At 36.4% G+C, this 26,207-nt stretch overlaps 2 protein-coding genes across 3 annotated transcripts; both read right to left on the reverse strand.

Moving 5' to 3' along the window:
* Window positions 1–851: 851 nt before the first annotated feature.
* On the reverse strand, window positions 852–17,221 carry ankhb (ANKH inorganic pyrophosphate transport regulator b). Its single transcript, XM_026206289.1, has 12 exons — window positions 16,456–17,221; window positions 13,928–14,144; window positions 12,217–12,335; window positions 11,164–11,247; window positions 10,697–10,867; window positions 10,357–10,491; window positions 9,724–9,816; window positions 8,580–8,675; window positions 7,078–7,207; window positions 6,050–6,173; window positions 5,817–5,916; window positions 852–1,968 (listed from the first exon to the last, which is right to left on the reverse strand). The coding sequence occupies exons 1-12, from the start codon at window positions 16,549–16,551 to the stop codon at window positions 1,828–1,830; spliced, it is 1,506 nt and encodes a 501-aa protein (XP_026062074.1). The 5' UTR covers window positions 16,552–17,221; the 3' UTR covers window positions 852–1,827.
* A 1,500-nt stretch (window positions 17,222–18,721) lies between these two features.
* Window positions 18,722–22,952, reverse strand: otulinb (OTU deubiquitinase with linear linkage specificity b). Of its 2 annotated transcripts, XM_026206290.1 has the most exons (10): window positions 22,837–22,952; window positions 22,426–22,592; window positions 22,092–22,298; window positions 21,418–21,468; window positions 20,819–20,889; window positions 20,608–20,714; window positions 20,385–20,525; window positions 20,120–20,236; window positions 19,527–19,796; window positions 18,722–19,343 (listed from the first exon to the last, which is right to left on the reverse strand). In XM_026206290.1, the coding sequence occupies exons 2-10, from the start codon at window positions 22,491–22,493 to the stop codon at window positions 19,086–19,088; spliced, it is 1,290 nt and encodes a 429-aa protein (XP_026062075.1). In that variant the 5' UTR covers window positions 22,494–22,592; window positions 22,837–22,952; the 3' UTR covers window positions 18,722–19,085. The 2 variants fall into 2 exon arrangements, with proteins under 2 accessions (XP_026062075.1, XP_026062076.1); XM_026206291.1 differs by lacking the exon at window positions 21,418–21,468 and having other exon boundaries at window positions 22,837–22,950.
* Window positions 22,953–26,207: the final 3,255 nt, after the last annotated feature.

The raw sequence follows: 26,207 nt of genomic DNA on the forward strand, positions 1-26,207 counted from the left end.
ATATTGATATCTCAATGACGGATCCCCATAGAATAATAAGTACAAGTATTTAATCAATAAGTACTAGTACCTAATTAATAAATACTAGTACCTAATGAATAAGTACTACTATCTAATGAATCAGTACTAGTATCTTATGATTAAGTACTAGTAACTTTACGAAATACACTAGTACCTCAAGAATAAGCACTAGTAGTTAATGAATAAGTACAAGTACTTAATGGAAACGACACTAGTATCTAAAAAATAAGTACTAGTAACTTGAAAAAAGATACTAGTAAAGTTTATAGATTAAATGTTTCAAAGGCTTTGCATGCAGTGCTTCAATCCTGCACTAATATTAAGTGTTCAGATTTCATGACAGCGTCAAAGTTGCACGATAGAGGGCGTCATTACACTGCTATGAAATCAATTCGCTCTCATTTTAATTACGTTGCAAATGAGGTCAATTTGACCCAGTTTAGTTCCCTATTAGTCAGACTCCATATGTGATATCTAGAGGATAATTTTCTGTGTCCTATGTTGCAGAATTTTCACTAACTGCAGTAAATGTGACAAACACACACTTACCTTTATTTTAATATTAGACAGAACACAAGAACCTCACCACAGACCACTTTAAACCACATTTTCACTGTTTAATTGGAGGACTGAAGACTTCTGAAACTATAATAAATGTTTCTATCATGACTTTGCATTGTCCGAGAAATCTCAAATACAGAACAAGCTCAGCCAGACTTCACTATAATCTAAATGAAACAAACACCAGCTTAAAACATCCTTAGAAGCTTTGTGTGTATCTTTGTCAAATGGAGAAAATTGAGAGAAAAAAAGGTCATTAGAGATCATTATTCAGACTTTATATTACTTTAATATTTCCCATCATGAACATCCTGAGATACAAAACGAATGCCCAAAATAAATTAAGATAAAACAAAAAATATTTTCAAAAGACGCAATTATGAAAACACAGTCCAATCCTTTCTTTTCCTACAATATACATAGTTCACAACATCACCCATACATAATGAACCATATTTTATACACCTACAACATATAGTATGTATATTTAAAAAAATAGGTCCTCTAGAGATGACCCATAAACCTCAACCATGTGTCACTCTGAAACTGTTGTTTTCTAAGAAGTCCATCAAATTCATTCTCAATTCCAATAAAAATCTCTAATTTATATATATTTATATCCTCTGTTGACATTTCTTGTAATGATAAAGTCAAAAAAAAAAAAAAAAAACACATGTTGAAACTGTGCAGTAACACAGGTCACCGCCTCTGTACTTCACAAATCTTATCAAGTCTGTCCTGTCTTTTAAACATTAGAAGTAAAAAAGAAGAAGAAGAAACAGAAAACACATTCCAAGCGGATGATGTAACTGCATTTAGTGTAGTCTTTCCTTTTCAAGATTCAAAACGTGTAGGACGGCAGCACATTAAAGATCAGCATACAGAAAAAATAGCAGTTAATGCACAACATTGCTTTGGTACAGATCAATATCTTCACTGTCCTGCATCAGAAAAATAAAATCTCCCGACGGCAGCTGGAAGACCCGCGTGTACGCATTCGTATGTCAGCGTGTGTACTGTAACACAGATATGCTGCAGCAGACGACTGTAGTCTGGACGACTGATATCTAAATCTCCCTCTGTGCTTATTTGAACTGTGTGCACACTGAAAAGCTGAGCTGGGATCTCGCTTCAGCAGGAGGGGAAGGCGACAGCAGGGGACAGTAAGCAATAAAAAAGACTGCCCGAGAAAGCAAGAAGGCCCCGATTCCCACGACGCATCCTAGTCAGCTTTGAATCTCCTTATCAGTCTTCCTCCAGCTCTTCCTCATCCTCTTCTCTCAACTCCACAAAGTCGTCCATGCGGCCCCCGGCCCTGACCTCATTCATGGGGGCAGAGTCCTCTCCGTCGATGGTCATGTCTTCATCAGAATCTTTCTTTTTCTTCTGTGTGAGCAGAAAGACAAATGCTAATCATCTTTCCCACAGAAGACCAAACAAATTGATTTAAATAATTCATGAAAGCCATTAATTAATAATTTGTTATACTGAAGCGGGTTAGTTTAAGAACGATTTACAAAGGTTTTTCAATGAAATACGTGTGGTGGAGTTTGTAAAATTGTAATTAAATTTTTTTAAATCAAAAGTGGGGCGTGTTGTCACTATATGGAGTTGTGAAATCATAATTTAATGGGATTTCAGTTAAATTTCATGAAATAAGTCAAATGTAAAGTGTAACATGCACTGCTGTTTAAAAGTTTACAAATATTTATTTATTATATTTATCGCTTTTCTTCAACAGGGCTGTATTTATTTGATAAAAAAAAAAAGTACGATTGTAAAATATTATTTCAATTGAAAACAACTGGTTTCTATTTTAACGTATTCATGTGATGGCAAAATATTTAGTGTTCACATGCTGATTTTGTACTCAAGAAAAATTTCTTATTATCAATGTTGAAAACTAGAAAATGTCAAACATTTTTTCATGATTTTTGCATGAGTATAATCTTCAAAAGGACAGCATTTCTTGAAATAGAAATCTTTTGTAACATCATCCTTACTGTCATGTATTATCCAATAAATCTATACATTTCTTAAAAAAAATTATAATACTAACCCCAAATTTTTGAACAGTAGTGTATAAAAACATAAAACCATTACTTTAACAGACAGACAGCAACACTATTTAATGAACTGCATCAAATTACAGCAATTAAATTATATGAAAATCTGCCCCCACAAAAATATAATTTTTTTTTGTCTGAAACTGAAATATATGGAGGTAAAAAACCTTTGTTCTTAGTACACAGTTCAACATTTAGGTTAATAAAATCTACCTTTGTGATATAGTTGACCCTTGCCTTACATATCAGTCTGTTTTATTGCATAAAAAAAAAAAGGTTTAGTTTGGAAGACTGAAATACTGAACTTTGAAACCGATATAAAAAAAAAAAACCCTGCTAGAGAAAGCACATTTATGTAACTGAAATTTAAATAACTACCCTCACTCTCCTGTATGTGCGTATGCTTAAAATATACAATATACTATTGAAATGAACATGTTTGTAGATTCACAGTAGAGCTGTAGTCAAGTCCGGCTTTGTCGAGTCCAAGTCAAGTCCAAGTCCAGGACTAGTCAAGACCGAGTCCAAAGAGGTTCGAGTCCAAGTCAAGTCCAAGTCCAAAAGTTTCGAGTCCAAGTCCAAGACCGAGTCCAAATGAGAGAAAAAAGGGTCCTCTTCAAGACCACATACTTAACTACTGATAATGTTTGTGATGCGAGAGAAAGCATATCTCCTATTCTAAGAAAATCATTTTACATTATTATTTGTAATGATCAAAAAGCATGTGCAAAGTAACAACTCTGTAGGACAGGGGTCTCCAAACTACATCCTGGATGGCCAATGTCCTGAAAAGTTTAGCTCCAACTGGCCTTAAAACACCTGGAAGATTAGTGTGTCTAGTAAGAGCTTGAGGGTTAAAGCTAACAGGGGCGTTAAACAAGATCCTGGGCCCTATGCATAGGCAGTCCTGATGGGCCCCCATGGCCCCCACCCATGAAAATATCCAGGTAAAAAATATATATTTCAGATTCATACTTTTCAAGGGCCCTCTCTTCCTTTGGGGCCTTGCTAATGAGTACTGGTTTTACCCCCAGTCCGACCCTGGGAGCTAAACTTGGATAAACAAACAAAGTTTGGAACTTTTATAATTATTATGTACTTAATTTTTTGTTGACATTATATCTGTGGTCAAAAATGTATATGACTATGCCTTGGCACAGTGCACAGACACACGCAAAGCTCGGGATATGACAAATGCGCGCAGCAAGGCTAGAATGGATACGTTTGGCTCTACTGGGCATGCGCACATAAATACAGCGAAATTTTAGTCTACTTAGTGCTTGCATAGACTAGTCGAGCTCTGTCGGAAACAATCGACTACTCCAGCATGCATTAACCATAATGCATACAAAGTGTTTGCAAGTACGACGTGAATTTTAGAATTACAATATTGCGTGGAGCTGTTACTATATGACCTTATCTATGTTGCATGTAAAAATAACATATGTAATGTAATAATTAGGGTTGTGCCTGAAGCCGAATATGGCACGGATAATGGCTTAAAAAACGAATAACGCTCAAGGAATAATTCTGCCTGAATACTCGGCTAAAGCTGACAGAGTCAGGTGTTTGCTAGATAACAGGTGAGCCAGGGGATCAGCGCCAGAAGTGAATGAATTTAAACTTTATGAGTGAAAAGAGCGCAAATCAAACACGGCATTGTTGTCGCCTCTCTGCGCATCTCTCAGAAATCAGAGCGTTGCAAGAGTAATTTTACCTAAAATAATACATCATAGCTACACGTTATATTATTTGTATATATTTAAAAGGCAAATATTGAAAGCTTAGGCTACCATATGATACGAATGAATGGAATATGCACAGCGCGCTCACCAATCAAACAGCCGCGCTGCGCGTCTCAGTCTCTCAAAAACCAAATCAGTTCTCTCTCAAAAGTAGGCTAATAATCAGCTTCGATTCGGATACATTGTCTACTTGTCCTACATGTTTGCATCTTTACCTTTTGCTGGTTTGCGCGGAACACACACATCTGTGTAGTGAAGTTCATTAACATTAAGACTCGCTCAAAGTGTTCTGCGTAATGAGAATGTGTGCATTGAATAGATTCAGTCGTGTTCAAATGATCACTAAACGTTTGTCATGACTCTCTGCTTGCATGATAAATATTATTTTAGAAATTAATAATTATTTCAGTTTAACACGACATACTTGTTCAGTGATAACTACGAAAAAATATATAAAAAGTCATAACAGTCTTATCAAGTAACTGTACGATGTTGTATCCGAATGCAGATAGGAAAAATTTTGTGATTGTTACAGATACAAATACTGGCTGTTACATGAAAATGTAAATATGTAATGTCATATATAAAGTTTTTAAAATTTACATATGTAATTGTTGCATAAGGCTATACATTATTACGCATTTATTGATAAAAAAAAGAGGCTATCTAGGCTATCAAAGGCTATCTAGGTGTAGACGTAAATAAAACACAATCTAACAGGTAGAAAATTAAATTAGAAACATCTAAACTTTTCAGGTCGCAGTAAGTGCACCACTGGTCATGCACATCCTTTCCCGGAACAATACTGAAAGCTAAGGCAAGATGGAGAAACAGATGATCATAGTTGTACAAGGAAAGCCATTTTTTAAATGAATCTATTAGCAAAGCTACTACAAGGGATGTTTAGTGCTGGAAATCCATTTATTCTTTGCTGAAACTTCTGCGTCATCATGGAGAGTGGGTCATGGTTGCCCAGCAACAGCAGACGCCACTGGAGCGCGAGCGCAGGCTACAGTGCTTCGGAAATAAGGAGAGCGGCGCGCCTAGCATTTTCCACACGTTTTCAGTCGCGACATCATGCAAATGCGGTTTTGTTTTGAAGGAGACATTTTTTATTTAATTTTTTTGCTGGACTCGGTCGAGACCAACTAGAAGACTTGGCGAGTCCAATGGCCAAGTCCGAGACAAGTCCGAGTGCAAATTCAACGAGTCCGAGACAAGTCCGAGACGACAGAAAAATGTCTCGAGTCCGGACTCGAGTCCAAGACCGGACTCGAGTACTACAGCCCTAATTCACAGCATCACACTGATGTATTGTTAAAAGGTGTTTGATTGAATTGTGAATGCCCTTTTGTTGTATTCACATCAAACACAAAGCAGTTTTATCATAAGAAAAAACCTTCAGGCTTCTGTGTTTTCGCACCTGTTTTCGGTAGACATAGCATGCTGCGATTGCAACCATAGTAGACTCCCCGAGGAAACCAGCCAGCAGGGATCCAACACCAAGTGTGGCTCCATGTACCCTGCACAAATTGAAGCGCAGAAAGCTTTTAAATTCAGTCTAACAGATTTTATTATACAGTCTGATGCACTGAAGTACAACGACTAGTGTCCTATATGTTTTTTATGTGAGTACATCAAGCACAACACACTTACCCCATGTAAGGCAGCACTATGAGACTGCTAATGAGGACAATGATGCGGAGGACAGAGCTGGGCGCCAGGACAAAGGTCTTCTTCAGGGTCATGAGCCAACCAGTCAGGTGAGAGCGAATCGTCACTGAGGATGAAAACAGTGCACGCAAAACTGGTCTCAAGCAATCATGTGAAAACATGTTCTACATGTCACTCATTGCTATCAGTATGGTTATATCATAAAAAAGAAGTGCAATTAGTTTGGATGGTACTTTGAGCTTCATTGTGGTTCTTTCGCTCTCAGTTTCTCTAGGCTTGAGGAATTGTAACTGAAGCATGACCACTCTTGACCTTTGACCTTTGGCTTTTCAAAAAGCATTTTCAAAGAGCAATCAGTCACCCTAAGACCATCTGTCCATTTGATAATGCACTGCATGAGACCTTGAAACATCTGTTTTGTTTGTCATGAGAAGCCCTCAGAGAATGCGCAGCTACAGAACTTTGCAGAAAGGGCCGCAGATTTCCACACAGAATGTGAACATGGGACATTCACAAAGTTCAATTTAGACTACTGTTCAAAACGCACATGTAAAATGCTACAAAAATGTATATTTAACAAAAAAATAAATAAAAGAATCACAATTTCCTTTCAAATATTAAGCAGCACAACTTTTTAAACATCAATAAGAAGAAGAAATGACTCTTGAACAGCAAATCAGCATATTATAATGATTTCTGAAAGATTATGTGACACTGAAAACTGGAGTAATAATTCTGAACACTCAGCTTTGCCAGCACAGCAATAAATTACATTTCAAAATATTAAAATAAAAAAATCTATGTTTTAAATAAACATTACTGTATTTTGTTACTGTATATTTACTTTTCTAAATCCATTAAGAGTGTTGTAATATTTAGTTTTTTTTTTAAACTGTACTTTCTATGTACTTTCTACCAGATGCTAAAATAAGTATACAGTACATATGCCCCCCCCCCCCAAAATAATAAACAATGTTTGTGTTTATGCAAATTGACTTAAAGTGCAATACCTGGAATGGGAAAGAAGGAGAAAATTCGTAATGGGACGACACACAGCTCCGCAAAGGCATGATCTACGCCAATGATGTCCACCAGGATCCTCTCAGAAATGTGTGGTGCCCAGAACACCACAGAGCAGAGCTGCACAGAGACAGACACACTACCTGAACGGAGCCATCCAAACACAGTAAAAGTCAAGTCAAATAAATCAGAGTAAAATATAATGCAGTTAACAAGAAACGGGGTGAACAAAAATATGCTATTCTGTTTTTTTTTCTTCTATGAAATGGAACGTTGGTTTTTCTGGTTACCTAGTAGAATATAATATCATAGTATACATGTTGATTTTAGGGTCAGATCACATGTGAGCAAACATTATACTCACCTTGCTCACAGAGCTATCAAAAAAGCTATCATTTACACTCATAACTGATTATATCTATAGTGACTGAGTGAAGAAACGCCTCTGAAATATGGCTAACAGCATGACCAGACAAGAACCTCTTAACATCAATAACACAAACCAACCATCAATGATACATCATTTACAATCAAGTTCTAAGTGTTTCTAGCTTTTCCAAAGCAAAATGTCAACACAGAATCTCTATGCCTTTGAGTGACTCATTAAAAGCAAAGAAACCACAGTATTCATCCAAGGCAATGCATTCATGCAACATTTTATTGAAGAGGAGAACATCTGGGCAAAACTATATAGTGTTTATGTAAGAGTAAACAGAAGAGAGACACGGACTCATACAATCATAATTCTTCCTCCAGATCGCTGTCAGAGAGGTGAAATTATGGCATAAAAATGATAGCTGTAGTGTAATACCATGAAGGCTTTAATCTAGGTCAGGAAGGGAAGGTCTGACCCTGTTACTGAGGAAGAACGCATCAATTAATCATTTAGTCTGACTCTAAAAGCACTCGCAATTACAAGACACACTATCCTAATGTACTCCTTATGGCTTTACAACAACGTGTTCAAGTAGCTGAATAAGAGTCTTTGGATTTATGTATATTTATGTATAAGGTAATATAAGTGTGTACAGATTAAGCTAGTGTGGGTTTCTATTCTATACATGTAGACCTAAGGAAGAAGTTGTAAGTGGGACTTAAGCAACAGCACTCATACTACCCATATTAATTTAATGTATGGAACATATGTTGTTAATGGTCACAAATTAAGATTTAAACCAAAAAGTAGTACAGCATGCTTTTATCTTCTTGTTTTCATATATGGCCTGCTATGACTTAAATCACCTGTTATGTTCCTCAGCTATAAGTTGCTTTGGATAAATGTGTCTGCCAAGTGAATAAATGTAAATGTAAATGTAGATAGATATCTCCTCCTCCCGACTGGCTAAACAAAGAATATAACCACATCCCACGGTCACAATAAACTCCTACAGCCCCTTTGAACTCGATGAACTTCCGTAACTGCTGTTAGTAAAGGATGAAAGAAGTGTGATTGAAGCCAGATGGTGACAGAGGAGAATGTGGATGAACTTACCGTTATAGAGAGAGCCAAACAAACAAAAGTAAAGCGCTTGATGTGGGACTTTGTCACGACTGTACCACTGTTGGCCAGCTTGTTGCTTGGGTTATTCTGGAAGAGAAGAACAAACACAAACAGCAGATGTCAAGAAAGGAGTTCATTTCTTCTTCAGGATAAGTTTTGAGAATCATTTAGAATCTGCATATCATAATTTTTTTTTAAATATTATATATTTATAAATTTGTTATTATATATTTTTATATATATATATATATATAATAAATATATATATATATATAAATGTTGTTCCTCAATCCTGAATAAATGCAGCGCAAAGGTTTTCAACATTGATAATAATAATAATAATAATAATAATAATAATAATAATAATAATAATAATAAATCTTTCTTGAGCGTCAAATCAGCATATTACAATGATTTGTGAGGATCATGTGACAATGAAGACTGGAGTAATGAGGGCTTTTAGCATCACAGGAATAAATTTCATTTTTAAAATAGAAATGTTACATATTACAGTTTTCACTATATTTTTGATCAAATAAATGCAGCCTTGGTGAATATAAGACCCTTCTTTCTAAAGCATTAAAAATATATTACAGACCCCAAACTTTTGAACGGTAATATACATCATCTTCATCCGTAAAATGATTAACTACAGCTGGCCAGACACCTGTGGCCACAGAACGTCACCTCACTTCCTGAGGACTTCCTAATTGTGTATCCCGCTGAAACATTCATAAATAACCACACCCTACTGTGCACCTTTTTTAATTACAGTCTCTGGGACTGCAGCTCTGTCTCCACGAACCCACTCTATTTACCCAAAAAAAGAATTGCTTTGTCATGAAGTAGAACAAGATAATAGACACTACACTATTAGCACACAGAAAAGGTGGAAGATATAAACTAATGATGTCATACCTTAATGGTAAGAGACAAAATTAGACCATGTGGTATAAATAAAAAGCAAATAAACCACACTGACTCCTTTTCCTGATGTTCAGGCACTGGGAGGAGAAGATGGAAAGCTGTCATTTTAACTTAAGTATACATGCGGGGGATGATTAGTATTAAGCATTCAGAGAACTGTATGATTAAGGATTAAAAAAGTGTTAGTTTAAGGTAAAACAACATCTACCTTGTCAAATGCAGGGTAAACAGCTCTGAGTTCAGTGAGCCATCCATACGGCATATGACCCACTGGATATGTTGCTGTGAGAACTGCCACAGCCTGGAAAACAAGGGTGAGATGATGGGAACATTAAACACCCACAATTTCATCTGTTTCTAATGAATGTTTCTTTTGTAGAGGAGCTGAGTGACGTAAAATATTTCTGACATCTAGGCACCAAACAACTAAACTGATATTAAATGCTTGTTTTGTCATTATAGTTATAAACTTAGTTTAAAAGTATATTAAGGTAAAATGAGTTACTTATGTATTATTTTTTTTTTATAGTAATATAGTTTTTTATTATTATTTTAAATTAGCTTTTATTTTTTTGTTATTTAAATAGTTTATTCTATTTTTTTTTTACATTTCTAATTAGCTTTAATTGTTGTGATCTCAGTGTTATTTTTAGTCATTTTACTAAATTTTATTTCAGATAAGAGAAGCTGAAATTCACTGTGAATGTATTGCTAAATTTAAATATTAGATAAATATTCACACATACACTGTATCTAAATTACTGAAAATAATGACAGTGACTATGATTTCATATGTAAATATTGTAAAAGCATGCGTGTGCTTGCCATGGGACACACTAACCTCTGTGGCAGCTATGCTTCCTTTCAGATCCCGTGACACAAACAGGTTGACGATGGGTCTGCTAATCCGCTGCGTAGCCAGGATGAGAGCCAACGGCCACCAAAAGCTTAGCATCTTTTTAATAGTGGCATCACCCTATTACAAAGAACGGGTTTCACTATATAGCACAGTTTTAGGATTCTCACAGGTTTGATGGGGCAGAGCAAGGAGAAATTAATACAGAAAAGCAATAAACTGAGCAGTGTAGCTGTGATACCGAACTGAGCAGGTCAACAGTGACAGATTTGCATAGTAAAATACCCTTTAGTTGAACTGGTGTAAACAGAGTCAATGGACATACCCCAACCTCAGGCCCACTGGATTCTGGGATGTTGTCATGAATCTTCCTGTAGTAACCCAAACCAACAATAGTGAAGCGTACCAAAGCGCCCATATACAGAGAGAGGATTGGGATCAACAAGGGCTCCACACACTCCAGGTGACTGTGAAGCAAAATAGCGACAAACACAATCTAGAGAGAGAGAGAGAGAGAGAGAGACAACCGTGTAACCTTATTACAATGACAGTGATAAATATAGCCATTCTTGTGACACATACAGACTCTATTATTAATTCACACCCAAAAACATCATTAATAAAAACAAATTACACCACCACTATGATAAACACAGACACATAACCCATTATCTTCGCCTTCAATACACAACCACATTCACATTCTTATAAACACATCAATACAGAAAAAGAGTGTAAGAAGACATAATAAATCAAGCAATGACATGTTGATTTGATGCATCTGAAACACACCTGTGCAACAACATCAGAAATAGACGCACATCCCACCAGGAAACTGTGCTTGTGCTTCAGAAGGATTCCAGCATGAGTCCAGGCCTGAAACCACAGATACAATATGCTAATCCTGCTAATGGATAGAGAAAGATGGAACATTAATATTCATTTAATATTATATTCAATTATGGATGTTTTTGAGTCCTATACAAGGGTGCTGCTAAAGTTTCTGGGCCCCGTGAACAGCATTTTGACCACCTCTACATTCCGGGGACCCCCTCCCACATCGGGCCCTTGGAATCATCCTAACCCTTACTACATTGATGGTAACCTTGCAAAGCCATTAAAGCATTATTCATGAGTTTTATATTACAGTATAAATCAATGTGCAAATTTCTTGGTTTGGATTTTTTATTGCATTAATTAGATGAAAAATTCAATAACAACAGCATGTTAAAAAAAAAAAAAGTTATAAAATGTCATTTATTCCTGTGATTGAAAAGCAGAATCTTTAGCAGTCATTACTCAGTCTTCAGTGTCACATGATCCTTCAGAAATCATTCCAATATGCTGCTCATATATTGCTAGTTCTAAACAAGATTAATATTTCTGTGGATTGATTGATTCTTAGGAAATTTTGCAGAACTTTAGCCTCTTCATTTTAGTTTTGTTAATACTATATTTTTCTTTAACATAAATTTCCATTTGTTATTTGATAAATAAAAATAAAAAACAAGCAATCATTGGTAAGCCCCCTGCAGTGCCACATTTCTTCCCCTAGGGGTCATGGACACCCTGTTAACTGGGTCCGCTCTCTCAAACAAAACACTGCTGCAGCTGAGGCTCCATTGACAGGCACAGGATGTTTGCGGGGGCTGTTATTCACCCAAAGGAGCTTGATGGGTTCCAGATCTGAAAAGGCTCTGAAGCCTGGCCTTCCCACCCACGCTTACACACACATACTCTCTGCCATCTGTGCCAGGCAGGCGAACCAGATCTGACGGCCAGAGCGAGAGCACATTACGACATTACAGCTAAATATCCAGGGTGGAGACGTCACGATACACTCACCATGGCGTCAAGTAAAGGAAAAGCAGCCAGATAGAGAAACGCCTTCCGGGTCTTACTCCCCACAGACTCATCCACATGATGCAGTTTGTTAATGATGTAATAGCCCAGATTTGTGTAGGCTAAACAAGAAAAAGTCAGAACAAGATTAATATGCATTATAGTCAATATTATTATAAACTTAATATTCAACATGTTGGCTTTACTCCAAAAACTGGCACAAATAACATGCAAGGACAGAGAAACATAATATAATAAATAATTAGTGCTGTCAAAATGATTAGTTTTGTTTACATGGTATAAGTGTGTGTGCAATGTGTATATTTATTATGCATATATAAATACACACATACAGTATATATTTAAAAAATATTTACTTGTATATATTTATATTCATATAATTTATATTAAATATAAATATATTTATTATATAAACATAACATATTTTTGTTAAATAAACACATGCATGTGTGTGTATTTACATATAATAAATATACACATTACACACACGTACTATGTAAACAAAAACGTTTATTTTGGATGCGATTAATCACGATTAATCGTTTGACAGCACTAAATATAATATAATATAATATAATATAATATAATATAATATAATATAATATTATATTATATTATATTATGAAGGTCTGGTGTCTCCCATTTCTCCAGTTTTTTCCCACTTTTCTCAGGAATGTGTGTGGTGACGTGAACCACAGATGGATGACACAGCTCTTCCAAACTCTCCGACTGCGCAAACGACCATAATCTGACTGAAACCACACTCAAGATGATGGAGATTGTCCATGTTATGCTAACACACCCTAACTTCTTCATTTAAAAGCACATCATTACGTATGGCGGACAGGTGGTGGCTTAGTAGTTTAAAAATCCATGCCTTCTTCCAAGATGGTGCTGGCTTGTATCCTGTATCCCTCAGGGTCACATTTTTTCTCCATGTACTCATAGCAGTAACTGCCATATGGGTACTGCTGAGTGGCTGGAAATGGCTCTGATTTCTGGCTTCGTATGTAAATGGCTATTTGTGTAAATGCAAATGTATTTGAGCTAGAGAAACTGACATATTCAAGGTAACTATCCTTTATTCTTCAAACTAATTTTTGGATTGGATTCTATAAATACACGGTTTCATGATGACTAAGCCCTTTTTAACCACATCCCACAAACTTAAGTATTTGTAATTTGCTAAATATGGGTGGCAGAACTTATTTCCTGCTGAGTAGGAGTGCAGCATTTTGCACAATTTGTTTAATGACAATATAATCATAGTGAGTGAACACAATTCCAGAAATAAATGGCGAGCTACCCCTGTGAGGTTGAATAGAGTTTGTTTGAGAGACGCCTCTCCATTCACAGAGTACACAGAACAGGCATGTAGTAACCTGGCAAAGAAGCCCTTCCGTCAACACAGCGGATGAGACCGTGCTTGGAATCAAATGTTCTTTTGTGTAATGAGGTTTGTTTTCCCCAGAGAATGGCTACATCTGAAAAGATAAGTGGGCTCTGAGTGATTCAGACCACTTGAGCTAAAAGGAGGTTCTTCTCCAGTCATAACATTGCTTACAAAGTCCACAATCATGACACGTTTGTTTGGAAAAGTGAAAAACAAAGTGATATTCCCTGTACTTTTAGTACAAACTAGTCATGCAAGACCAGAGGCATATGTGAGGAAAAAATAAACTGGCAGACTGACCAATAAGAGTGTGGAAAATGATAGCCACGGCTCCTGCGGTGACCATACAGAGGACTGCCTTGGTCCTGTCCCGTTTGCTGTTGACAAACACCAGCCCTACGTTCTTGAAATCGCTCATAGGGCCAGTGAAGAACTTCATGAGAGAGTAGGCCAGACCATAGCTGGCCAGCATTTCTACCGCATCCTCTTTGACTGTCGCAATACCCCTGTTCAAAGCCTGTAGAGGAAGAGAGAAGTTAGAAAATGCTTTTTTTAAGCATTGTACAAGACAGGTTTAGTACAGTGATTACAAAAATGCAGACAAACCTAGATATAGATTACCCTCTTCTAAATCTAAATGAATCTAGAAAATGAATTCACACTAAATCTAGATTAAGGTTTTGTCTAAAACAATCTAATTTCTGATGTTTAGGGATGAAACATTCCTCTACACAAAGAGGGTTCTATTCCCAAGATATACAACACTACCCCTGTATCAACTGACTAAATGCTTCTTATGGCAAGGCCCCTAGAAAAAGATCCAGCTTGCTATGTTGCTATGTTGGACCACTAACCCAGAATTTACTCTTAAAAGTATTTGTCTTTAAAGACACGTCTGTGAAAATACAAACTTCACAGTGTCACAGTGCACCATGTGTCAGATTTCTAAACATGACTAACCAAAAGTGTCAAGCAGAAAGAGGAAGACATTCATTCATGGACCTTTCTTGAGAGAAACAGCTGTAAACTGTAATCAGAAACGGCCCTTGTAATCTTGAATAATGTGGAGCTACAGTAACTAGAAATCATCTCAATGATGACTAACTGTATTATGAACAATTTTACAGCTTTATTGTCACATGTCAGAATATATCCCCATCAAACCATGAGAAGGTGATGTGGCAATGTGTCAGATGTCAAACCTGTTAGAAAATGCTGAGATGTGCTACTCGCTCTACAGCTGTGGGTGTTATTGCACTAATGAATAAACTTTTCTGCCCTGACCTTGACTCTAACGTGGTGGCACCGTTATGTAATACTTGTTGCAGGAGAATAATGATTATGTTTAAATGAAGATTTCATTTGAATGATACAACAGTAGCTAGTCAGTCACTGAATTGATAGGAGGAGCAAGACGTGTACAATAAGAGATAAAGTCAAAGGATGTGTGAATGGAGGGTTTTTCTCTTTATCTGCTGCCTTCTTCTGACTCTGACTCTTTGTCTGTGACTTCATCTTCAACGCCTAAGAACAATGTGTAGTGAGATAATGATTGTCTGTTACTGTGGGCAGACGGGCTCTTAGGGTTCCGGCATTAGTGATTCTGAAAAATGAATTTATATCTAACAAAAATCGAATGGCAATGTTTTCTTCAATGAATTCTTCAGTATAGTGAGTTGTGTCCATCAAATCCATTCTAATTTTGAAATATTTGAATTTTACATTTACATTTTCATTTAATTTTACACATCTCTTTGGCCAAGCATTCAAATAATGCATCTCATAATCTTGTGCTGCAGTTATATCTGATCAAATGTACATTATTATTCCTTAGCTTGGGTTGAAAAAACTCATTTTTGCTTTGTTGGAACAGAAGCTACGCTAATTGTGTCTCTATTTTTTCTCTGTTTCTTAATAAACAGCTTATTACGTCATAGTTAACGGTTTGCTAATAGCAAGAATTGGACCTTAAAATAAAGTGCGACCAATATTTTTTAATAACCAATATTTAAAACCAGTCTGAAAGTTTTGTTTTTGCTTTTGACACCAAAAAATATCTTATTATAATACCACAAAAATAAAACAATATTAATATATGGATTATTATTATGTAATTGAGTTACACATTTCATGGTGAAGAATAAATTACTTTATTTTAAAAGTTGTATATTTATCCTAACAATACATTATTATACGAACGTATTAATTTATTTGTCCACCTAATATCGAAGAAACGGATAACCGATTTAACAAAAAAAGTGAATATCGGAAATCATCGCTTACTCAAAAAGATTACAGTCTTTCTCTGAATGTTTTTTTTTTTTTTTTTATAAATCACAACTATGAGTTTAACATAACATAAAAAATATTTGTCTTTGTAGCCAATCCATTTCAGACATGCAATGACTGTTATAAAAACTACTGTAAGAGCAAAACATTCGTTAATGATTGACAAAAACAAGGCCAGTTCACGCAGAGGTAACAACTAAATCAGCCCATCCAAAAGTGCACATTCATCTCAGATTGCTTTCGCATTGTTCGGTGTGACACATGTTACTGGATGCGCTGTATGGCCAGCTGTTGACGAACACACACAGCTGATCGGGTCATGTTGTTTGTGATGATGCCTTGTTTACCAACGGCCGCCGTTTCACTGATTCCTTAAGAAATAAAACCCAACACAAGTTTGCAAGCCACAGAGCTCTTATAGCGAGGAGCACGTATGGATGAGGGATGCCACTGCTGCAGTGTCCAGCTCCAAAGAAACACAACCAATCACAAATCACAACCGTCATGATGCGCTGTATTTAACACACATTCACACTTGCCTGTTCGCCGAGGTCGATGGCTATGTTGGTTATGGCCAGAGGCACCAGGAATCGGATGAGAGGCCAGTAGTGCGTGAGCGCCGGGATTTTCACCATGATCGCCGGGAGGAGAGCGTCAGCACCGCCAACATCAGCTGCTCGGATCTGGAAGGATGCGAGGCCGGTCACAGCCCGTCGAGTTCTGAGTGTTTTCTAGCAGAAATCCACCGAGATCAGGTCCGTCCCTGCCCTCCTACACAACAACAGCATCATAAACAATGATCTGGTGCATGGGAAAATAGGAGGGTCACCAGAAATTTCCACGGACGGCTTCTCCATTGTTCACCCATCAGCGGGGAGGAAAATAAATAAATACATATAATCAACATATAATTATCAATTAAGAACGGTACAGGTATAAAGCCGTATGCGTGGAGTCGCTGGGCCTGGCACTATTCTGCTGTAGATGACCACTTGGTTAACTGTTCTTAAATCATCATCCTTCCTTAACAACACGTGGGGGACGATCGGCGCGTAAAAGCCCCTCCTATTCTGAACGTCACCTACTGCGTGCAGAAAAACACAGAAACACACTGCTGAACACCCAGATGTCTAAAATAGAGATCATTCTCAGAGAAAAGATTGCTTAAAGGGATGAGCACGGGGCAGGGAGATCAAATAGCCGTCTCCGTCCTTATATTCCATGCGCATAAGGCATACACGTTCATTTGATATGAATGTTAACAAAATATATTTTATAACAAAATAAATAAAATATCAAAATGAGACTCAAACTTTAGACGAAATTTAAGTTGATTTCGTGAAACTTAAAGTGAAAACCGAACAACATCTTATTTGTCGGCCAGCAGGCGGGGCTGCGGAGCACACAAGTCTCGTGAGACGGACTGACAATTAAAGGGACCGTTCACCCAAAGATGACAACCGTACAGGATTTTGCGTGACAGAGGATGTCACTTTGACTGACAGCTCTTTTTGTGCGCCATGTGTATTAAATAGATTTATAATGAACAGCTCTCAACCAGGGAGCCCAGGGTCCATTGGGGAGTCAGAAATCTCAGAAAAGGGGCCACAGGATGGCTTCAAATTATAAATGATACAATTATTATTATTTAAATTATAATAAAATAATATTTTCCACTCTTAATAACTATTGATTTTTGTATTATTATTGAAGAACAAACATTTTTTTTTAAATATCTGGAATCATATAACAAATCATGGTTAATTAAACATTAACACACTTGGTTTGTTTCATAATTTGCAACTTTGTTAAAAAGTCAAATTGAAGTCACATAGCATAATGAATAAAAATTTGTTAGTACAAATAATGAGAACAAGAAATTACTGTAAAGAAAATATCTACTGGACTAGAGGCTATCATTTTTTTTTTTTATTATTGCTGTCATTATAGTTAATTAGTTTTAAATTTCACTTTTCACATTAATTTCAATTCACATTTTTTACCGAGTCCCACTTTATCTATTTTAGAAATATTGCTTGATTCAGATTTTTATTTCACAGGATGATGCAAAAATATTGATTCATGCCTTTATTATCTCTTGCTTTAATTTTTTTATTTTAAACTGGATTGCCTATAAGAACTGCAGTGATAAACTACATTTGGTACAAAATGCTGCAACTACAGAGAACGCACCGTAGATTTGAATTGGTTACCCATTAATAACAGGACTGATTTTAAAGCTATTCCTTTTTTTAAGCACAGAACAACTTGGTCAGTCAGAAGCATATAAAGGTGCTAATAAAATACGTACCAAAATAGATATTTTTAGATCTTCTAATGAAGATTTTTTATTTTATTTTTTTTTGGTCACAATGCAATGTAAACCATACAAGATTAATTGAAGTTGGTTTGGCTATTACACCTACCAAAACTAAATCTTTTACCGATTCATGCATTCCGAAACATCTCTTCTGGCATTTCTTTACTCCTTCATCATAAAATTTAATTAAAAAGTTTTAGTGAACAGTTAATCTGAGATGGAGGCGGTCTGGTGTAGTGCTGCATGCTTCATCAGATGCTGTATGAATTATTGAGCTGTGCCGGTTTCTCATTTCCTACCCACGCTGTGTAAATTGCTCAGCAAAGTAATAAATTACAGACTATTAAAATGACGACATCTGAAAAAAACAATACAAGAAGATACTGAAACCAGTGAAAGGACACCAAGATCTCATCCTGAATGGCACAATAAACTAGCTAAATTAACACCTACAAAATCTAGAAAATTAGAAGAGCAAGTCTAGATTTACAGTTTAAATTTATTGCAATAAGAAAAGGAATAATTAACCTTGTAAACTAATTATTTCATAATCAACTAATTTCATATTCAACTAAATCAAAAAAATATTATCCTCCATCCTAGCTGGAGTTACAGCTGTGTCTCATAAAACTATTGCACATCATTTATTTAGAAATGCATACAATTTGATCTTTCTATTCTAAAATTACATAGGTAGCAGAATAAGGATAAGCAAATCTTTACATTTATAAGAATTATAAACTGAAAGAAAAAACATCCCAAATCATAAACTCAAGAACAGCTATGTGGAAAACATGAAGGATTGTAACTCCTGAGTTCGGTAGATTGTGTGTGATTGCCATTTACTCTTTAAAGACGTGTTGTTTTGCTCGGTTGTCCATCTGAAGGTAGATTCCACTTTGGCCTACCATATTCATCAAATTTGGAGGAATTTTGGGAGACGAGTACATTGTAGTGTCTGTCATCTTCTGTAAGCAAGCATAAAGTAGGCCAGTCCTTCTTGTGGTCGTTTGGGTAGTATATAATAAACTCTTCAGTTTCACACTTGTACAGCCGAACAACCTGCATCGTCTGCTGAAGGGAATAACCCAGGAGGCACATCTCCACCTATACAACATTATATCATCAGGAGAGGTTCCTTCATATAATATTCAACCACTGAAACACTGCAATCAAATGAATCAACAGTAGATATTATAAGCTAGAAGTTAAATATATGTACATGATTGGTCCATAAATAAACAAAGCTAAAGATTTTTTGTAAACATTTTTATTTTTAACTGCACTTACCTGTTCCAGCCCACCACTGAAGCCTACGTGTCTGAGGTGATTGGTGAAGAACGTCTTAGGGCATCTGGATGAGTCACGAGCAAAGAGGAGCCAGCAGAACTCGGGTACATCAGAGCCCTTCTCCATATCGGAGTGCAAATGAATGGCAGTCCTCAGCATCAAGAACTTGAGCGCTTCCAGAAGCTCATACTCCTCATCATGAACTCTGAACACCTCCTGGCACAAACGCTCCCTCTGCTCAAGACTTCTGCACTGGACACTCTCTTCCCACTATAGATAAAACAATAAAATATTGCCAGCAAGTACAGTTAAGTATGCAATAAATAAACTTTTCTTAAAGAAACTAATACCTTTATTATGAAAGGATGCATTAAATTGATCAATATAGACAGTAAGGACAAAATATTTTAAGTATATTTTAAACAATAATACAATTTCACAATATTGCATTTCTGATCAAATAGATGCAGCACTGGTGAGCATTAGAGATGCCTTTAAAAAACATTTAAAACATTTTCCCCCAAACCTTTTGATCGGTGATGTATATAGATATTCATACATAAACAATTAATAAAAAATAAAATATATGTTACCCTTTGCTTCAGTCGCTCCAGACATTGTTCAAGATGCCGCACTTTGCTCTTACTAGTTTCAAATGGAAACTTCCACTCCTTAATAAAATCCTGATCAGACTGAGTTTCTTTTGGCCACTATAATGGGACATTTACAATGCATTACATTAATTTAACACATAATAACATTCTATATTGATATGTCAAATATAATGATCAAGTTATGCTGCTTTGGGCAAGTACAGAATCAGTGAGGACGTCTTGAAGCACAATAAGGCTAAATTACCTCGCGAATGTCAGAGTCACGCAGCCAGGCAGGAAGCTGTTTTGACTGGCTGAGCACCTGGAAGAGCGTTGCTCTTAACGCACAATAGTTATCACCTCTTACTCTGCGCAGCTTGAACTCACTGGCTATTGTTTCATATCCCTAAAAAAGAAGCATGTGTGAGCAATGCCCTTTGAAAAGGAAACACTTAAGAAACAGTGAAGTGTGAAAGAGGCAGGCTCACCTTTCGAATTAGCAGACTTTTTGTGGTGTTGCCTTTCCATTCTCTCTGACTGTAGGTCTGAAGATCCTCTGCAGCTGACACGCTGCTCTGGGCCTCACCAGCAGCCACTGATGGGAAGAAAGACACCCCTAGCTCAGGCAAAAACAACCTCATGGAAATCTCTTACAACATTTCAATACACACTGAACATTCTTCAAAAACTGAGCGCTACCTGACTCTGTCTGCTGCTTGTCTTGCAGCTCTTTTTGAATTTCGTCTTCGTCTCTGTACAGGTCCGCATCACTATGAAACAACAAAGACTCATTGCAAAATGGTGCAAAGTAAGTTGTGTCACTTCCTTAATCTAGTGCATAATATTTGTCACGTAACCATATATTTAAGAAGGGCCCATTACATAAAGCTGCCTGTGATTAAGAGATGCACATGAGAAAAGTGTTTTTTTCGTTTTTTAATGCTTAACACCGTTGTTGCTTGTCAAGTGACTTTTTCTCCATAGCAATTCAAATATATTTATATCAAAGCATTCTACACTTGGTTGAAATACGTATATCATACATAGGGATCTATGCAGACAGAATCATGGAATCCAGTCATAAAAATTAAATTTAACATGGAATATCAGGAATTTGGCCAATTTTGGATGAATAAATCAAAAGTAGGGCTGTAAAATGAATCAAAATGTGATATGGACTAGCGTCTGCTAGTGTGTGGACCAGTGTGAAGCACAAAAAGAGTGCTATTTGAATATGACGTCTGCATGTACCGAGTGCCTCTGTGTGATTAAATGGTGCCGTTTCCTTTAATACAAACCCAAGGCTGTGAGGCTCATTCCAGTGTTTGCATTTCTGAAAAAAATAAAACCTGTCACAGGGTCATATTATTGCTAAGAAAAAATTATAAAAATAATATTTATGTATGAATTCAGCTGATTAGACATGCTTTTTGGCTATTACAATTTGGAGTGCAGAAATATTAAAATGAAAACATAATAATAATAATAATAACCAAATTAACCATTATAATTTAATCCAGAAAAATATAATTTGGGGAAAATGTAAATGGGTATCAATATAGTGAATTGCCAGTGTAAAACTAGTTCATTAAAACTGACTGAAATGTACTAAAGAGAAGTAATTAATTATTAAAAGTACCATCTTCCCAAAATGGTTGGTGCAGAGTGAAGCATATCACTAAAAGTGATTGTGAAATCCAAAAGGAAAATTTGAAATGCAAATAAAATGCAAATTAAATGTATTCCAAAATTACTTTGTCTTAACCCTTGACATTATGCTCTTAGTTTAGCTTCAGTTTCAAATAATAGCAGACATACAGAATTATAATAAGTATTGATTTTATTTACTGTTTTTTTTCTTCGCCTTGATAAACACTTAAGTAAAAAGTGGCACAACCCAAAAGCACCTACTGTATGACAATCTAAAGCCATAGTGCATGCACAGAAAGAGATGAATTGACAGGAAGGATACCCTTTTTCATCTTCAGCAGGCGACGTCTTCATCAGATGCTGCTGGGATGAAGGACTGTCACTACGAGTAGATTTGGCCTCCTTTTGAGAACGTTTTTGCATAGTGTGGGAAGACTCCGAGCTTCTCTCAGGTCCAGGAGAACAAGCATCTTTTCCAGCTGCACAGCCCTTCACATCTGCTTTCTGACCTTGAGTGCCCTGGGTCGATCTAAAGAGAAGGATCAGTTATATTCAACATGAAATAATATATGCTTAGATATAAGATGTTAAAATTGACTACATTTATCACTTCTCAACTTATATTTTGCGTTAAGGAAATCAGTACTATGGCATACCCATGACTCGTTTTGACTTTTTTACTCTGTCGGTCAGAATCACAAGTAGATTTTGCTGTTTTGTTCATGGTTTGGACTCGGTGACTTTGGAGATTTTGCACATCATTGCACCTGAATCATAACAACACATGGACAGAGACGTCCAACCTGCATCTCGGCATGGCGGGCTGATGCAGAGGGGAAGTATAAATGTAACTTAATATAAAATGTACAGATTGAAGGTGACAACACTGCACTTCTGCACATCACAATGGAAACAAGTTAATGCGACTAACAAACGAAAACAAGTAACGTTAACGTTAGAACACTTCCGCTTTCACTCAGACTCCACAATCTCACCACTGATAGAACCGCATCAGTTTACTAACCATTCTCAGACAAAACAGTTGAAGGTGCTTTTATTAAACTTACCTGGTTTTACTGTCTTGCCATAGAGGGACTACAAAATATGAAGATTACAAGACGAAAGCCTTCGAATACGTTACTTCCTGTGAATAGAGGATTGTGGGAATTTTAGTTTTCCCGGCGCGCTGCTAGTTTACTGTTGCCATGTCCTCTTATTTTAATCGACTCTTGTTTTTTCATATTCATCAGTTCAATGTTCATAAGAAAATTTTCCTTCATTCCAAGTTTTAGGGCATTCTTGGGGCTACACAGTCGCCTATTTGGGCTTGTTAGCATTTAGCATACCATAATAATAGAATAGTCATACATCATACATTTATTTTTGTCACTTAAAAGCTTATGATATTAGCATTAATCTAATATAATATATTATAAATAATGTATATAATTATAAAAAAAAATTGATATTCATTATAATTCAATAATAGCCAATTTATTTATCCTTTGTGTTTTATGCGATTTTATAACAATAAATAGTACAAAACAATAAATCTGAAATCTTTTAAAACTCTATTCAGAAACACTAAAACGCACCGTCTGCTTTTTGCTTGTTTTGTATCCGTTTTTCTAGCGAGATCTGGCAACAATGGCGCAGGTCTTGTAAACTGTGTTCAGTGTTTTTGTGAATTGTTAAAAGAAAAACACCAGTTTAAAGAAACATAAACTTACCCTTCATTACCAGATTCATTGTGATAAAGGTGAGACACCATTGTGCAGTACTGAATCCTGTTTGTGTCCTTTTTATTAAGTCCCAAATTGTTGCCTGCACTGGTTACAATCATCAATTTCCGATCCTCCTTAAATTCTATTTTTTCAGTGTTGACTGATGGTGTGGACATACAGCAATTCCCCATCACCACCATGGAGACTAAGAATAAAAAAAAAACTAGTTTACTTTACATCAACAGTTGTGGGTTTGCCGTCTGCCATTTTTCTGTTTTGTTATCCTTCAACATGACCAATGAGATACATGTGTTTGAATTGTAAACTTAAAATAGTCTGACCAAAATAGAGCCCATGGCATCTGACACTAGTAATCTGCCCAGGCCAAGGCAGTGCAGGATATCTTTTCATCCTCTAGATGACAGCACACAGCTCAGAATTGTAGAGACTTATCATTTTTAATAGGCTAATAATAATAGATCTAAGATTTTATTATGATTCTATAAATTTCATAATAAACATCCAAATTAATAAATAAATTATTATTATTTTGCATATGCAATGATTTCAAAGTAGTATGTATATTATTAAGAACACTGGAAAAAAAAAAAAGACCACATTGCACCCGCTTTGCCAATGTGTCACAGTGTCTTCGTGTTCCCTGGTTAACCACTAGATGTACTCCTTCCCCACGGTGTCTGTCACTTCCTGAACCACATTCCCCACGATCTCTGTCTAATCATTGCACTCACCTGTCACTGGTCATTAATCATTGCACTCAGCTAATTCCCCATTAACATTGTCATTTTCCTGTGTATTTATACCCTGTATGTTTTAGTATGTGTCACAGAGTCCTTGTAGTTTTCACGACTATTCTAAGTCTTGTTCTTGCCGTCTGTTTATGTTTCATTGGCTATTTTGGTTTTGACCCCTGCCTGGACTGGATAACGATTTGGATTACCCCAATAAAAGACATACCTGCATTTGGATATCTCTCTGTGTTTTCCTGGGTCCCGATCGTGACACAATGTGTCCCCAATGACTGTAATTCCGCTATGGTCAGTTAACACTAGAACCACCACTGGGTCAACTTGACCTGTTTTTTAAATGTTCATAGCAGATTAAAAATAAAACCTTCAAGTCTCCCAGTAATTGACTTTTACTAAAATTATGTAATTTACAATTTTATGTTGTTTAAGATTATTATTTTTTTATACCTAAAAATAGAATAAAATCTAGATTCATTGCACACAAACTGAAATATTTCAAGAGTTTTTTTGTTTTAATTATGATGGTTATGACTTAGAGCTTAGGAAGAAAAAAAAATTCAATATCTCAAAATTTTTTAATATTTTCTCAAAGATCAATAAAAAGAAAATATGAAATGTTCAGGATCTCCAAAGCAGTTTTAATTATGCACTCAATACTTGATTGGATACGGAGCCCCGCACATGATATAATAAATAAATTGTTTGCACGATTTACTTATTCGTTCCCTCAATGTACTAAAACATGCACACGATTACTATTGCATTCCCTCGATTTACTATTGCATTCACTTGATTTCTAAATCGTGTGCACGATTTACTAATTTGTTCCCTCGATTTGCTAAATTGTGTGCACGATTTAGCAAATCGAGGGAACCCAATAGTAAATCGAGGGAACGCAATAGTAATCGTGTTCACATTTTAGTACATTGGGGGAATGAATTAGTAAATTGTGCGCACAATTCATTTATTTTTTCTTGCATGTCATGTGCGGGGCTCCGTAATTGGGGCTCCTTTTGCATGAATTACTACTTCATTGCAGCGTGACGTGGAGGCGATCATCCTGGGGCACTGCTTAGGCATTATTGAAGCCCAGGTTGCTTTGATAGCAGCCTTTAGCTCCTCTGTATTGTTAGTCAGATGTTAGTCAGATGTCTTCCTCTTCACAATACCCCATAGATTCTCTGTGAGGTTAAGGTTTTGACATTGTGGGCAGTAACTAAAGTCCTGTAGCAAAATGAAATCAGCATCTCCATAAAGCTTGTCATCAGATGGAAGTGCTCCAAAATCTCCTGCGGTGGCTGCATTGACCTTGGACTTGATAAAACACAATGGAGCAACACCAGCAGATGCCACAGCACCCATATCATTCTGAAACTTCACACTGGACTTCAAGCAGCTTGGATTATGTGCCTCTCTAGTCTTGCTCCAGAGTCCAGACCTTTATTTCCAAATGAAATGCTAAATTTACTTTAATCTGAAAGGAGGACTTTGGCCCACCGAGCAACAGTCCAGTTCTTTTTCTCCTTAGCGTTTTCTGTTTCAGAAGTGGCTTGGTAGCTCTTTTCCTGAAGACGTCTGAGCGTGGTGGCTCTTGATGCACTGACTCCAGCTTCCGTCCACCCCTTGTGAAGCTCTCTAAAGTTCTTGAATCAGCTTTTCCTGACAGTCTTCCAGATGCTGTGGTCATCCCTGTTGCTTTTGCACCTTTTCCTACCACACTTTTTCACTTTGTCAACTTTCTATCAATATATTTTGATACAGCACTCTGTGAGCAGCCAGCCCTTTCAGTAATGACCTTCTGTGGCTACCCTTGTGGAGGGTGTTGATGATTGTTTTCTGGACAACTGTCCAGTCAGTAATAATTGTGGTTGCATGTTCTAAACTAGCCCAAGAGGTAACCATTATTTATACTCAAAATTACTCAAACTTATCAAGCTCAAATTG

This window comes from Carassius auratus, chromosome 27 (genome assembly GCF_003368295.1).
Source record: "Carassius auratus strain Wakin chromosome 27, ASM336829v1, whole genome shotgun sequence".
NCBI lineage: Eukaryota > Metazoa > Chordata > Actinopteri > Cypriniformes > Cyprinidae > Carassius > Carassius auratus.

Coding starts and splice junctions, on each gene's coding strand:
- ankhb (XM_026206289.1), bottom strand. CDS start 16,551: ATGGTGAAAATCCCGGCGCTCACGCACTACTGGCCTCTCATCCGATTC. Junction 12,336..13,927: donor CATTTTCCACACTCTTATTG/GTCAGTCTGCCA, acceptor TTTCTTGTTTAG/CCTACACAAATCTGGGCTAT. Junction 6,174..7,077: donor CTCCTTCTTTCCCATTCCAG/GTATTGCACTTT, acceptor TTTCATCCTCAG/TGACGATTCGCTCTCACCTG.
- otulinb (XM_026206290.1), bottom strand. CDS start 22,493: ATGAACAAAACAGCAAAATCTACTTGTGATTCTGACCGACAGAGTAAA. Junction 20,526..20,607: donor AAAGTCTGCTAATTCGAAAG/GTGAGCCTGCCT, acceptor CTTCTTTTTTAG/GGATATGAAACAATAGCCAG. Junction 20,237..20,384: donor GTGACTCTGACATTCGCGAG/GTAATTTAGCCT, acceptor GTCCCATTATAG/TGGCCAAAAGAAACTCAGTC.